This window comes from Protopterus annectens, chromosome 11.part0 (genome assembly GCF_019279795.1).
Source record: "Protopterus annectens isolate FY-2018-M chromosome 11.part0, PAN1.0, whole genome shotgun sequence".
Classification (NCBI taxonomy): domain Eukaryota; kingdom Metazoa; phylum Chordata; order Ceratodontiformes; family Protopteridae; genus Protopterus; species Protopterus annectens.
In genome coordinates this window covers 1,365,300,729-1,365,316,054 of record NC_056745.1, presented here as the reverse complement: position 1 = coordinate 1,365,316,054, position 15,326 = coordinate 1,365,300,729, and the positions used below count along the sequence as shown (strand labels likewise).

The window sequence follows — 15,326 nt, the reverse complement described above, 5'->3', positions numbered from 1 at the left end:
CCTCTTCTGCCTTAACTCCAAATAAAACATCCTGCTGTAAAGGTGCATCCAGTAATTTTGCTTTAACATGATCTGGTAAACGTATGCTCTTTTAACCATGCATGTATTCTAATGACAGAGCCTGTAACTGCTGCTCTGCATGAGGCCTCTAAAGAATCAAAACCACATTACAAAGTATGCTTTCCCACTTGTTCAACGGCATGCAATAAATCCTGCATTTCTTTAAAATTAGGAGGATCTGTATCTGGAAGCATTTTTTGTTTCAACTGAGACATCAAAAATTGCTGATATTTTAGCATGTGAAACTGGCAATTTAAGGCTCTCATTGCTAAAGTTGCAGACGTATATACTTTCTTTCCCCATCTGTCTAGTGCTCTGGAATCTCTGTCAGAGGGAACTGGGTTCTTTGCTGATGAGGCCTTAACCCCTTTGGGTCCCTGAGAAATAGCTTCAGGATCATCAACAGGGCTTTTATACAGAAATTTGTGCGAGTCAGGGACTCTGTAATATCTGTCCGGTTTAACTGGAGCTGGAGGTAAGGAATCAGGATTTAAGCTGGATTCAGTGTACACATCATCCACAATATCTGGCACTGGTGGAATAGCCAGAGGTCTGTGTTGAGGTAATAATAGGAAGTCTCTGATCCTTTTCTTAGATTCTGAATAATCCTGGCCTTCCCAATGGAAATGTTCCCTCGTGGTATGTAATCCTCAGGCGGAGAGGCTGATGGAATAGATTCCTCAGCATCAGAATCCTCATAAGGGGGTAAAGAATATCCCAGGTCTGAGGATGAATCTGAGGAAATGGACCCCTGGTCGGATGAGTCATAATCTGCATCCTGTCTAGGCCTTTTATCAGGTGGGGGATGGGAACCCCTGATCAGAGTGATTAGGTCTTCGGCCATTTTGAGCATTTGTTTCTTAGGCATGGAGGCCTGTCCTGGAGAATGCTGTACTTGTTTCTTAGTTTTTAAAGGAGGCTTTGACTTAGAAGAGGGTTTAATGCTTAGCTGAGTAGGTCTGAAGACACCCTCTGAAGCTGCGGGTAGCTCAGGTACTCCGGATCCCTCTGCAGGATCAGTTTCGGTCTGCTGAAAAGCTAGTGCACCCGAAGGCCCAGCCATCTCCATGTGGGAGTCGGAGGTCGTCAGGGGCTGCGAAGGTGCCTCACTGAAAACCGGAGAACCGGTGACTGGCCTAGAAGAGGCTTTGTCGTCAGTTTTGGGCCTCGGATGCCTGTCCTTGTCTTTGCGCTTTTTATGAATACCAGTCATCGGAAGTTCCAACGGCATGGTATAATTGAATTTTCTGCCAAAGTAATGTCGGGCAAAATCAAACAGACGTTTAATAGTGCGCTTATTAAACCTAGCACAAAACCGACAATCAGTAAAAGTGGTCTGGGCCTAGGCATGGGATACAATAAGAATGGAAATCCTTATGAGGTATTTGCTTCCCACAAGAAATACAGTTAATAACTTTTACTGACATCGGTCTGAGGCAAGAAAAGGTTTCCCCAACAGGGTACTTAGCTTTGTAGAAGACTTCGGTTCTGGATTCAGAATGAAAATCTCAGGAGTAGGCCGCCCGGCACTTGCGAACTGCTTTTGCTTCGGGCATCGCGCAGTAAGAAAGACTGAAGAAAATGGTGTCGGCTGCATCTTGTATAGCCCTGTCGCACTGACGTCAGGGAGGAGGTGACAGCAACCGACGCCGGACCAAGACTTTGGAACTCCAGGCCGGCTGGGGAACCGCCTGATGGCAGGATAACCCAAGTGTAATGACTGCAGCAGTGTCACACGATGAACATCAGCAAAATTATCACAGTAACGTTAACAGATTCTAATATATCCTTCAGTCTCTTACACAGTTACCATCTTACCATAAACAACTGCTGCAATTTACCAAACTGCAAAGCACTTAAAGAAACAACTACACATAAAAGGTATTTTTTTTTTTTAATGGTTCACTCTCAAATAAAAAAGTGTGTTCTACTTATCACATTAAATGCACTTACTGTAGAAAGGAAAGTATAATAAAGTTCATTTGACAGAAGCAATGACTGACTAATGTGCTTATCTAGAACATGAACACAACAAATGACAAATGCCATACTGACCTAGTTTTCCCCTTCTCCCGGAGTTTCTGTCCCAGCCAGCCAGTCGACTTGATATAGAGATGGCGATGCAGCTCATCTATTAGAACAAGGTGCATATTAACTTTCTTGCTGTGCAGTTCTAGCCTCAAATCACTTAGTCCCTCCACTTGTAGAAGCGGTCCTTCCAAGGAGTCCACAGCTGACACCTGAAACACAAACAGATTTAGGTGTACTTTAATGTGCATCATCATTTTATAAAATATATACTGACAAGATCTCCAAAGGTTAAAAGTTAAACCCTTCTTAGACCTGGTGGACTTCTTAGAGACAGTCACCAAGGCCCTGGATGAGAAGAAATCTGTGCATACAGCCTACCTAGACTTAGCCAAGGCTTTTGGCACTATCTCCCTCTCAGGCATCACTGACATACTCACCCAGCTAGGTATCAACCCTTATATCGTTAGATGGGTCAGTGACACAGTAATAGAACACATGTAGTCAAAATGGAGGAATCCCCCTCCAAAAGCAGACCTGTAACCAGTGGTGTTCCACAGGGATCAGTCCTGGGACCTCTACTGTTTGGAATATATTTCTCCGAAGTATAAGCAAAAACTAAAGGACTGTGGCTGACAAAGTTTGCTGATGACTGCAAACTGGGAGTGGTCATAGAATTTCCGAATGATGTTAACATCCTTCCAGAGGGTCTTACACAAACAAATGATTGGTGCCAAAGTTATGGCCTTAAACCCGATGCAAAAAATGCATCATCATCCCTTTCGGTAAGAGCAACATTCCTGCTAACTACCACATCAATAGCAACACCCTAGGTATGCATCAGTGGTGAGAGACCTGGGCACACAGGTTGACAGAAATCTTACCTTTGATGACCATGTCTCCACAGTGGCAAGAAGGGCATTCTATATTGTTCGTTTCATAAGTAAGGGCACTGCCTCCAGAAAAAAGAATTTATAACCTCCCTGTACTCTTCTCTTATCAGGCCAATAACCGAGTACAACACCCCTTTTGGTATGTACCTTTCCAACCACCTACAGCAACTGGAGAAATCATAAAGGTTTCTCACAAGGAAAATTCAAGGTCTTCAGCATCTGTCTTATGTCTATCGTCTGAAATCAATGTCCCTTTATTCTGTTTCATACAGACTGCTCGGAGGCAATCTCTACCTTGTATATAAGGCAATCTCTGACCCTGGTTTATTGGAAATGCTGCATATCCACAAGTCAAATGGGACATGGGTTACTCGCTCTAAAAACCTTAACCTGGTATGTGACATTCACAGAACTTACTGGAAGGACCAAGTTGTCTCCTAAAGGTTACCACACCTTTGGAACAGACTTCCACTTCATGTCAAACAGAGCACCTCATTGGCCTGCTTTAAAGGCAATCTAGATGACTGGATGAGTAACTGTAAATTCACCCCTGGGGGTTCCACCTGTGTCCCTCATGGACATGGGCATTAGGTGCTTATCATGGAAATAAGGGTAGAAGTTGGCTAGGCATGTAAGGGCCCTAGGACCATTAGCCCAGTAAGTTCCTATGATCCTTTATTCACATGCACCAAGTTACCTTGTCACTCAGCACTGTACCAAGAATCAAGATAAAACTGTATTAATTTAAAAACTGTTTAATGAAAAATACTCAAGGCATCTTAAAATTAATTAAAATATTTTGAAAGTACAGTTAAGTATGTTAACATAATTATCACTCAATTAAAATGACCTCCTACTTGAGCCCGGAAGTGGAGGATACAAGCTGCTAAATCAACATCAACTCTATTTCTGCCCAGCCACATAAGACATGGCACATTATTATATACCATAAATAATAACATCAGTTATTTATGAAACAAATGTCAGTGAGTATGCACCTCCCCCCACACCTGGGGCAGGGCAAGGGCCTGTTAACTGCAATCTAAGGAGGACTGTCTCACTTCAAGATGAACATCAACACTACTGACGTGTCAATTGTAAAGTATCTACAGCAAAACAAATATATAAATATTAAATTTAAACAAATGTAACTAAAAATAGATACAAATTTTAAATAACAAATCTACATTAAACCAGATATATCCAAGCCTTTTCCAAAACCTATGCTCCAGCTGAGACCCAAGCAAAAATTATTTCTATAATATGAGGTCATTCTCCCTGCTCAAGGACCTCCCATACATAATACTGTCTTCAGCAATCTTAATACACCTTTCTGGAACAACCTTATTAAAATCAAAATATGTTGCACCTGCAGTATATGTACTAAAAATAACAGACCTGCTTAACTGGATAGCTCTCTATCCCCCTGACATAATCGCAGTAACAGAAACATAACTTAAATCAAGCGCAAAACATGAAGAAATACTGCCTCCTGGCTATGACATTATGCATAATGATCATACTAGTAGAACAGTTGGTGGTATAGCCAATTGTATGCTACAAGGATTTAAACCTTGCATCGTAAATGTAGATGTTTGAGTGCATTCACTGTTGCAGTCATTATATTTGGGTTATCTGCTTGCAGCAACCCTCAGTCGGCCTGATTAACTAAGTCTTGGGTCCTGCGTCAGTTGCTGTCCCTTCTTCCATGACGTCAGGTCGTCAGGGGTATAAAACATGCAGCTGACACCATTACATCAGTTTTTCTTGCCCCAGATGTCAGGTGCCCCCCTAATGGGAAGCAATTAACTCTATAATACAAGGATATACCGCCAACAAAAAAGCAAATACGCCAAAAAGCTTTTTGAGCAGAGGTATAGCCAAAAGAGGAAAGGGGGCTGGAGGGAGGGTAAGCAGGACTGCAACAGTGAATACACTCCAACATCTACATTTATGGTAAGTGTACACAACTGTACTAAGTTTTTCGTGTTTCACTATTGCAGTCATTACATTTGGGTAGATTCCCTAAGCTAAGGTTGGGAGGAGGAATTTAAATAGAATTAGGACCAGCTATAAGGCCCTGCAAGACTGCAGTGACAAAACCAGCTCTGGATTTAGAGAAAACTGGCAAATGATAATGCATGGTGAAACTATGTACAGAACTCCAGGTAGCAGCTTCTAGGATGTCCCTTGTAGGGACGCCCCTGAGAAAGGCTGTAGAGGCAGATGCAGCCCTAGCTGTATGGGGCCTGATGCCTTGTGGGAGAGGTTTTCCATGGTGCTTATAGCAGAAATTAATGCAGTGGCCTATCCATTTTGAAATGGTTTGCTTTGAAATAGCTTTCCCCTCTGTCCCTGCAGCAAATGCCACCAGGTTCAGTACTGTCCAAGTAGAATCTAAGTTGTCTGTGCACATCTACGGAGTGCAGTATCCATTCCCCTTTGTTCTGTGGGTTAGGAAAGAAGGTAGGCAAATGAATGGACTGATTAAGAGCCACACTGGATACCACCTTGGGCATGAAGGAGGGATTGGTTCTGAGGGACGCCCTGTCCGCATGAAAGATGATGAAAGGCTCCACTGCTGTAAGGGCCTGTAACTCAGATGCCCTTCTTGCAGAAGTGATTGCTAAAAGGAAAGCTGTTTTCCAGGAAAGAAATTTTAAATCTGCAGTAGCAGCTGGCTCGAAAGGAGGAAGAGTGAGTTTCTCCAAGACAAGTTAAGGTCCCAGGCTGGAGTTGGAGCTCTTCTCGGTGGCCTTAAATTTTTGGCCCCTCTAAGGAACTGCTTGAGCAGTGGGAGGGAGAAGAGGGGAGGCTCTGTGCTACAATGAGCTGAAATGGCTGAGGCATTAATTTTGATGGAGGAAAAGGACAAGCCCTTATGAAGCATCTCAGTCAAATATTGTAGAATCTGAGGTAAATTGGGCACTGCTGCGCTCATCCCTTGAGACTGGTTCCAGGTACAAAACCTTTTCCATTTTGCAGCATAAGATTTTCTAGTACTAGGCCTCCTAGCCTCTAAAATGACATCCACCACTGACTTACTGATGGGTGGTAAAGGAGAGATTAGGTAATTAGCCAGGCTGCTAGGTTCAGTGTTTGCAGCTGAAGGTGCAGAATCTGGTACTCCTGCTGAGACAACAGGGAAGGAGTCTGAGGCAGGTGCCATGGAACCAAGCATGACACACTGCGCAATAGTGGGTACCAGTGTTGGCGTGGCCAGTCTGGTGCAATTAAAATCGTCCTTGGCTTGTCCTGTTTGATCTTTAGTAGTACCTTGGAGAGCAGACAGAGGAGGAGGAAAGGCATAAACTGATAGGTTTTTCCAGCTGAAGGATAGAGCACCCACTTTCCAAGCTAGTTTGTGGGGAATCCTTGGGCAAAATTTGTCCAGTTGAGGGTTCTGGGGGGAGGCAAACAGGTCTATATCTGGGCTCCCCCATTTGCTTGTCAACATGTTAAAAATCCTTGGTTCCAGTTTCCACTCATGTGGGTCCATGAGGTTTCTGCTTAGTCCATCTGCCAGTGTATTTAGTTTTCCTGGCAGGAATTGAACTTGTAGATTCACTTGGTAGCTCAAGGCTGTGTTCCACAATGCCATGGCTAGTCTGCAGAGGGGATATGAGTGTGTACCCCCTGCTTGTTTATGTCTGTACAGCTAACATTTCCTTTTGATATATGTGTAGGTGCATTTGACTTGGGTTCCATTTACCCTGAATGCACTCCCCCTGCCAGGTGAGCCCCCCATGCATAGTCTGATGCGTCTGTTGTTAAGGTTTGGGCGACAGGGGGTAGTGTGAATTGTAGTCCTTTGTTTTGGTGGCAGGCCTCTGCCCACTAAAGGAACTCTAAACGTAGGCAAGGTATGATAGGAATCATAGCTTCTAGTTCCTGTGAATGTTGACACCATAGGCTTTTGAGATATCATTGCACTTTCCTCATATGCAGCCTTGCATATGGAATTAGAAGAATGCAAGAGGCCATGAACCCCAAGGCTTGCAGTATTTGCCTTGCAGATAACTGGGTTTTTGTGGCCACTTGTTTGAAGTAGGTTGTCAAATGAGTCCGTTTCTCTGACGTGAGGAAAGCCATCTGGGAAGTTGTATTCAAGCTTGCTCCCAAGAATATAATTTGTTGACAGGGTACCAGGTGTGATTTCTTTTCGTTTATGGTGTACCCCAGACAAGTCAGTACCCTTTGAACAAAGGCCACATGATTCAAAAGTATGTCCTGGCTTTCTGCCTGAATTAGACAATCGTCCAGGTATGGATATATTTGAATATTTATTTTACTGCAGAATGCAATGACTGGAGCTAGGCACTTTGTGAATACCCTGGGCGCAGTAGATAAGCCAAAGGGCAGTTCCGAGAACTGATAGTGCATGTAGCCTGCTTTGAAGCGTAGGTATCTTCTGCTAGACTCCCTAATAGGGATGTGCAGATATGCTTCTTTTAAGTCTAGTGTTGCCAACCATGCATCTTTGCCTAGCATAGGAAGCAGCTGGTGAAGAGTCAGCATCTTGAATTTTGGAATCACCAGAAAGGTATTTAGAGTAGAAAGGTCCAGGATAGGATGCCATGTTTTGCCTTTTCGGGGTACCAGAAAAAGTTTCGAGTAGAAACCTTGTCCCTTTTCCTCTTCTGGTACCAACTGAATAGCCCCCATGCTTAAGAGAGAGAATACTTGATTTTGGGCCTTTGGCCACCCGCTTGGAGTTGTTAAGGTGTGGAAGTGAAATCTGTATCCTTGGTACACTATATTTAAAACCCATTTGTCCTGGGTAACAAGTTCCCAATTTTTGGCCTGCAGACCAATCTTTCCACCTAATGGAGCATTCACTTGGGAAGTGCTTGGAAGTTTTAAAAGCAAGTCATTGAGACAGTTTTCCATAGGGGGGAGTCTTACTACTCCCCAATTTGGGTGCAGAAACCCCCCACTGCTTAGTCTTGTGTGTTCCTCAGGACTGAAACCTGGGGTTTCTGCTGTCTGGGTTTGGCTTGAGAAGACCTGGAAGGGGCTGGAAAGGACCAATTCTTAGAGGGCCAGTGCCTGCTAAATCTAGGAGGCTGAACTTGTAAGAAATCTTTAACAGTGTGCATAGATTTAGCTTTATCTTCCATCTTTTTAAGAACTTCCTCAGCTTTGTTGCCAAACAGGCAGTCCCGATTTAAGGGAGCATCCAATAAATTAGCTTTAGCATGATCAGGCAAAGATTTCTCCTTAAGCCAAGCATGCCTTCTGAGCACAGACCCAGTAACAGCAGCCCTGCAAGAGACCTCTAATGAATCAAATCCACATTGCAAAGTATGTTTTCCAACCTGTTCAGCAGAATGCATTAAATCCTGTAATTCTTTATGTTCCGCATAGTCAAGAATCAACACCATTTTCTGTTTAAGCAATCCAATAACATGTTGCTGATACTTTAACATATGAAACTGGCAGTTTAAAGCCCTAATGGCAAAGGTTGCAGAAGTATAAACCTTCTTACCCCATCTATCCTGCGCCCTGGAGTCTCTATCAGAAGGGGTAGGATTTTGAGCAGTAGAGGTCTTAATGCCCTTGGGTCTCTGTGAAATAATCTCTGGATCCGCAATAGGATTTTTTTAAAAAGGAGCATGTGTGAATTAGGAACCCTGTAATATCTGTCAGGTTTTCTGGGAGCAGGAGGCAAAGAAACAGGGGCCAAATTAGATTCCGAAAAAGCATCAACAACAATGTCTAGTACAGGAGGAATAGCTAAAGGCCTATGCTGAGGCAGGAGTAAGAAATCCCTAAGCCTCTTTTTTGAATCAGAAAAATCCTGGCTTTCCCAGTGGAAATGCTCCCTTAGAGTATGTAAGGTTTCACCAAAAGAAAAATCCTCTGGAGGGGAAGCAGAGGGAATAGAGTCCTCTGCATCAGAATCCTCATAAGTAGATAAGGGCAAATCCAGATCATCAGAAGAAAGTACAGTTGTGTACACTTACCACAAATGTAGATGTTTGAGTGTATTCACTGGTGGAGTCATTACATTTGGGCAATCTGCTGGCAGGTTGCCCTCAGTCGGCTCGAATAACAAAGTCTTGGGTCCTGCGTCGGTTGCCGTCTCCTCTTCCATGACGTCAGGTCGTCATGGGTATAAAACATGCAGCTGACACCATTTTATTAAGTCTTTCTTCCCCCATATGTCAGGTGCCCCCCAAAAGGGGAGCAAAAATATATACATAAAAATCAATAAACAGCAATATATATAAAGGCACTTTTAGCAACATAAACTTTACCTTCATCTAAAAGCAAATACACCACAAAGGCTTTAGAGTATAGTGAAGGAAAGAGAAGTTATAGAAAAGGGGGATGGCGGGTGGGTAACCTGGACTGCAACAGTGAATACACTCGAACATCTACATTTATGGTAAGTGTACACAACTGTACTATGTTCTTCATGTTTCACTGTTGAAGTCATTACATTTGGGTAGAATCCCAAAGCTATGGATGGGAGGATGGAACTAAATAGCATTAGGGGCGGCTATAAGGCCCTGCAGAACTGCAGTGGCAAAGACTGCCCTAGATTTGGAGAAGAGAGGCAAATGATAATGCTTTTTGAAGGTATGCACAGACTTCTAAGTAGCAGCTTCTAGAATGTCTTTGGTTGGAACTCCTCTGAGAAAGGCTGCTGAGGTAGAGGCAGCCCTGGTGGCATGTGACCTGATTCCCTTGGGCACAGGTTTACCATGGTGCAAGTAGCAGAAACGATTGCAGTGGCTTATCCACTTAGAAACAGTCTGCTTTGATATAGCCTTCCCTTCTGATCCTGAAGCAAATGCCAGAAGTAGCTGCTCAGACTTTCATAGAGATTTGGTCCTGTTTAAGTAGAATCTTAGTGGTCTGTGTACGTCCAATGAATGCAGGATCCGCTCCCCCTTATTCTGCGGATTCGGGTAAAATGTTGGCAGATGAATAGTTTGGTTAAGAGCCACACTGGATACCACCTTAGGCATAAAGGAGGGATTGGTCCTGAGGGACACCCTGTCCGGGTAAAACGTAATAAAAGGCTCCAAAGCCATGACAGCCTGTAGTTCTGAAACCCTTCTTGCTGAAGTGATTGCCAAAAGGAAAGCTGTTTTCCAAGATAAAAATTTTATATCCGCAGTAGCTGCTGGTTCAAAAGGAGGCAGGGTAAGTTTTTCCAGCACAAAATTGAGGTCCCATGCAGGAGTTGGTGATCTTCTGGGAGGCCATACATTTTTGGCCGCTCTAAGATACTGTTTTAGCAGAGGATGAGAAAAGATTGGAGGCTCCGTGTTGTAATGAGCTGAGATGGCAGAGGCATGGATTTTTATTGAAGAAAACGATAGGCCCTTGCCAAGCATCTCAGTCAAGTATTGTAAAATCTGAGGAATATTTGTTTTTGCTGGGTCATTTCTTTGTGCTTGGTTCCAAGCACAGAATCTCTTCCATTTATCAGCATAAAATTTCCTAGTACTAGGCCTTCTAGCTTCCAAAATGACATCCATCACAGATTTACTGGGAGGTGTTGTTTGAATAATTAAATGATCAGCCATGCTGCAAGGTTCAGAGTTTGGAGCTGCATGTGCAGAATTTGTTTTTTCTGCTGAGACAGTAGATGAGGTATTTGAGGCAAGTACCAATGAGAGAGTTGAGACATATTCCTTAGGACTGGGTACCAGTGCTGGTGAGGCCAGTCTGGAGCAATTAGGATAATTTTTGGTTTTTCCTGTCTGACCTTTAAGTAACACCTTGGAGAGAAGAGGCAGATGGGGAAAGGCATAGACTGATCGTTTTTTCCAACTGAAGGATAGGGCATCCACTTTCCATGCTTGTCTGTGAAAAGTCCCTGTGCAGAATTTGTTCAGTTGATAATTTTGGGGTGAGGCAAATAGATCTATGTCTGGGCTCCCCCATTTCTCTGTTACCATGCTGAAGATTTGTGGATCCAGTTTCCACTCATGCGGGTCCATAAGATTTCTGCTTAGGTCATCTGCCAGAGTATTTTGTTTTCCTGGCAGGAACTGAGCTGGAAGATGTACTTGGTAAGTCCAGGCTGTGTTCCACAATGCCATGGCTAGTCTGCAAAGGGGGTAGGAATGTGTAACCCCTGCTTGTTTATGTACCACATAACTGTGGTGTTGCCCGTCTTTATCCGTAGTTGTCCTGGATGAATTAAGTCGTTGAAGGCTGTCAGAGCATTCTGAACCACTAGCATCTCTTTCTGGTTGATATGCAGATGTATTTGTTTTGGGCACCATATGCCCTGAATGCATCTTCCCGCCAGGTGGGCCCCCCAAGCATAGTCTGATGCATCTGTAGTTAGGGTTTGGGTGGCAGGGGGTAGAGTGAATGACAGTCCCTTGTTTTGGTGACATGTCTCTGCCCACCAAAGAAACTCCTGTTGTAGGCAGGGAATGAGAGGAATCATTGTTTCCAGACTGTGACAATGTTGACTCCATAAGCTTTTTAGGTCCCACTGAAGTTTCCTCATATGCATTTTTGCATATGAAATTAGTAGAATGCAGGATGCCATGAACCCCAAAGCCTGCAGAATTTGTCTTGCAGATAACTGGGTTTTTGTTGCCATCTGTTTGAAGTATGTTGTCAATTGCCTTTGTTTGTCTGGCGTAAGGTAAGCCATCTGGGCAGTTGTATTCAAGCTTGCATCCAGGAATGTAATTATTTGAGAGGGTACCAGTTGTGATTTCTTTCCGTTTATTGTGTACCCTAGGCATGTTAGAAGCCTTTTTACAAATGCCAAATGTTGAAGAAAAAAGTCCTTGTTCTCTGCTTGAATGAGACAGTCGTCCAGGTAAGGATAAATGTGTATGCTTCTTTGTCTGCAAAATGCAATTACTGGTGCCAGGCACTTTGTAAAGACCCTGGGCACAGTAGATAAGCCAAAGGGCAGTGCAGAGAATTGATAATGCAAAAAAACCTGCCATGAAGCGGAGGTATCTTCTGCATGATTCCCTTATTGGGATATGCAGGTATGCCTCTCTTAAGTCTAGAGTCACTAACCAAGCGTTCCTGCCCAGCATAGGCAGTAGCTGTTGTAAAGTCAGCATTCTGAATTTTGGAATGTCCAGGTACGTGTTCAGAATCTATAAGTCCAGTATTGGACGCCATGCATTGTCTTTTCTGGGTACCAGGAACAGCCTTGAATAAAAACCTTGTCCTTTTTCCTGTTCTGGTACTGGTTGAAAAGCCCCCATCTCCATGAGGGATGTAACTTGTTTCTGAGCCTCTGCCCATTGATTTTGTGGCAGATCTGGCCAACCGTTTGGAATTGGCAAAGTATGGAAATGAAATCTGTACCCCTGGGATACTATGTTTAATACCCACTTGTCTTGGGTAATTAACTGCCAATTTTCAGCATGAAGTGCTAATTTCCCCCCAAGGGGGCTGCCCAAAGATAAGTGCTTGGTGAAGGTAGATGGAAGTCATTGAGACTGCTTACTGTAGGGTTGTGCTTTGTTTCCTCCAGCTTTGGAGGTGGAGGCTCCCCATTGCTTTGACTTGTAAGAACCCTGTGATTGTTATCTAGAGCCTTTTGAGAGCCTGGATTTGCCTTGAGAGGCTCTGTTGGACACAGGAAAGGACCAATTTTTAGTAGGCCAGTGCCTACTGAACCTGGATGGCTGCACTTGTAAGAAATATTTTACAGTTTGCATAGATTTAGCTTAGTCTTCCATTTTCTTTAAAATCTCTTCTGCCTTATTACCAAACAGAGTATCATGCTGTAAAGGTGCATCCAACAATTTAGCTTTAGCATGATCAGGCAGATTTTGCTCCTTGAGCCAGGCATGCCTTCTTATTACAGATCCAGTAACTGCGGCCCTGCAAGAGGCCTCCAATGAATCAAAACCACATTGCAAAGTATGCTTTCCAACCTGTTCTGCTGCATGCAATAATTCCTGTAATTCTTTATTTTCCACACAATCTGAAATCAACATAATTTTCTGTTACAATAAGCCCATAACATGCTGCTGATATTTAAGCATATGAAACTGGCAGTTTAAGGCCCTAATTGCCAAGGTTGCAGACGTATAAACCTTCTTTCCCCATCTATCCACCGCCCTGGAATCTCTGTCAGAGAGGGTAGGATTTTTAGCTGCAGAGGCCTTTACACCTTTGGGAACCTGTGATATAGTTTCAGGATCAGCAGCAGGATTTTTGAATAGAAATTTGTGGGAGTCAGGAACCCTGTAGTATCTGTCTGGCTTACTAGGAGCCGGAGGCAGGGAATCAGGAGCCATGCTTGATTCCGAAAACACATCAGCAATGTCTAAAACTGATAGCCAAAGGCCTATGCTGAGGAAGGAGAAGGAAATCCCTAAGCCTCTTTTTAGATTCAGAAAAATCCTGACTCTCCCAATGAAAATGTTCCCTTAAAGTATGCAAGGTTTCACCAAAAGAATAATTCTCAGGAGGAGATGCAGATGGGATGGATTCTTCTGCATCTGAATCCTCACAGGGAGGAATAGAAAATTCCTGATCAGAAGAGGGATCAGAAGAAATAGAAACCTGATCTGAAGATTCATAATCAGTTTCTTGCCTAGGCCTCTTAGCAGGGGGGGTCTTCAGCCATTTTGATTATCTGTTTTTTAGGCATAGGGCCTGAACACGTGGCTCATGCGTCAGTTTTTTAGACTTAGAAACTGTTTTTGATCTTGTTTTTGAAGTTGGCGTCGGTTTTATGTAAAAATGTTGAGGCCTGAAAACACCCTCAGAAGCCGGTACCTGCTCAGCAGCTCTGGACCCATCCAAGGGAGAGACATCCGCGGGTTCAATACTCTGAGAATCTCGCGGCATACTGGACTCTGCTTGGGTCTCGGTAGAGGTCTGCGACTCTAAAGTAGCGGGCATCAGGGGCTGCGAAAGCGCCTCACTGTGTACCGGCGAACCGACGACTGGCTTAGGAGAAGCTTAGCCGTTTTTGGACCTCGACAGTCTGTCTCTTGTCTTTTTCTTTGCGTTTTTTGTGAACTCCGGTAGTCAGATTGCTAACTGATGACATTTCAGGGTAATTAAATCTGGATCCAAAATATTTTTCAGCAAAAATATACTGACAGCAAGGCACGTTATGATCTGGGCCTAGGCAAGGAATACAGTACAAATGAAAATCCTTATGAGGTATTTGCTTCCCACAAGTAATGCAATTATTAACTTTTACTGACATCGGTAAGGAGCAAGAAAAAGTTTCCCCAACAGGGTACTTAGCTTTAGTTGAAGACTTCGGTTCTGAAACTCGAATGCGAAAATTTCAGGAGTCGGCCAACCGGCACTTGCGAACTGCTTCTGCTTTGGGCACCGCACGGCAAGAAAGACTGAATAAAATGGCGTTGGTTGCATGTTTTATACCCCTGACGACCTGATGTCATGGAAGAGGAGACCGCAACCGACGCAGGACCCAAGACTTTGTTACTTGGGCCGACTGAGGGTAACCTGCCAGCAGATTGCCCAAATTTAATGACTGCAACAGTGAAACACAAAGAACATTCAGAAAAATCAGAATCCTGGTCAGGAGATTCATAAACAACTTCAGCCCTAGGTCTCTTAGAAGGGGGAGGCTGGCTTCCCCTGATTAGAGTTATAAGATCTTCAGCCATTCTTATCATTTGATTTTTAGGCATAGAGGCTTGAGCATGCGGCCTTGGCGTTGATTTTTTAGGCATGGTTCGAGATTTAGGCTTAAATGAAGAAGGAGGCGTCTGTTTAATATGCAAGTCCGTAGACCTGAATACGCCCTCAAAAGCTGGAGCCTGCACAGTGGCTCTGGACCCATCCAAGGTAAAGACATCCGCAGGTTCCATAGTTGAAGCATCTCGCGGCATACCGGACTCCGAATGGGTCTCAGTAGAGGCCTGCGAATCAGAAGTAGTGGGTATCAAGGGCTGTGAAAGCACCTCACTGAGTACTGGCTTACTGGCGACTGGCTTAGAAGCGTTGTCAGCAGTTTTGGACTTTGGCGGCCTGTCTCTGTCTTTATCTTTGCGTTTTTTCAAAATCCCGGCAGTCGGATGGCTAAACAATGACATTTCTGGATAATTAAACCAAGAACAGAAAAATTTAGAGGCAAAAATATACCGACGATGGATAGTGAGCTTATTAAATAAAGCACAAAACCGACAGCAGTGTACGTCGTGGTTAGGGCCTAGGCAAGGAATACAGTATGAATGAAAATCTTTATGAGGTACTTGCTTTTCACAAGTAATGCAATTATTAACTTTTACTGACATCGGTAAGGAGCAAGAAAAAAAGTTTCCCTAATGGGGTACTTAGCTTTAGTTGAAGACTTCGGTTCTGAAACTCGAAAGTGAAAATGTCAGGAGTCAGCAGACCGGCACTTGCAAA

The 15,326-nt window shown here is 43.7% G+C and overlaps 1 protein-coding gene across 1 annotated transcript in view; it reads right to left on the bottom strand.

Moving 5' to 3' along the window:
• The window catches only part of EXOC4 (exocyst complex component 4), a gene marked incomplete in the record, with an annotated part of 4,032,161 nt that overhangs the window by 3,707,169 nt on the left and 309,666 nt on the right, over positions 1–15,326 (bottom strand). Inside the window, 1 exon segment of the mRNA XM_044087318.1 lies at positions 2,116–2,300. Coding sequence (XP_043943253.1) covers positions 2,116–2,300 — 185 coding nt within the window.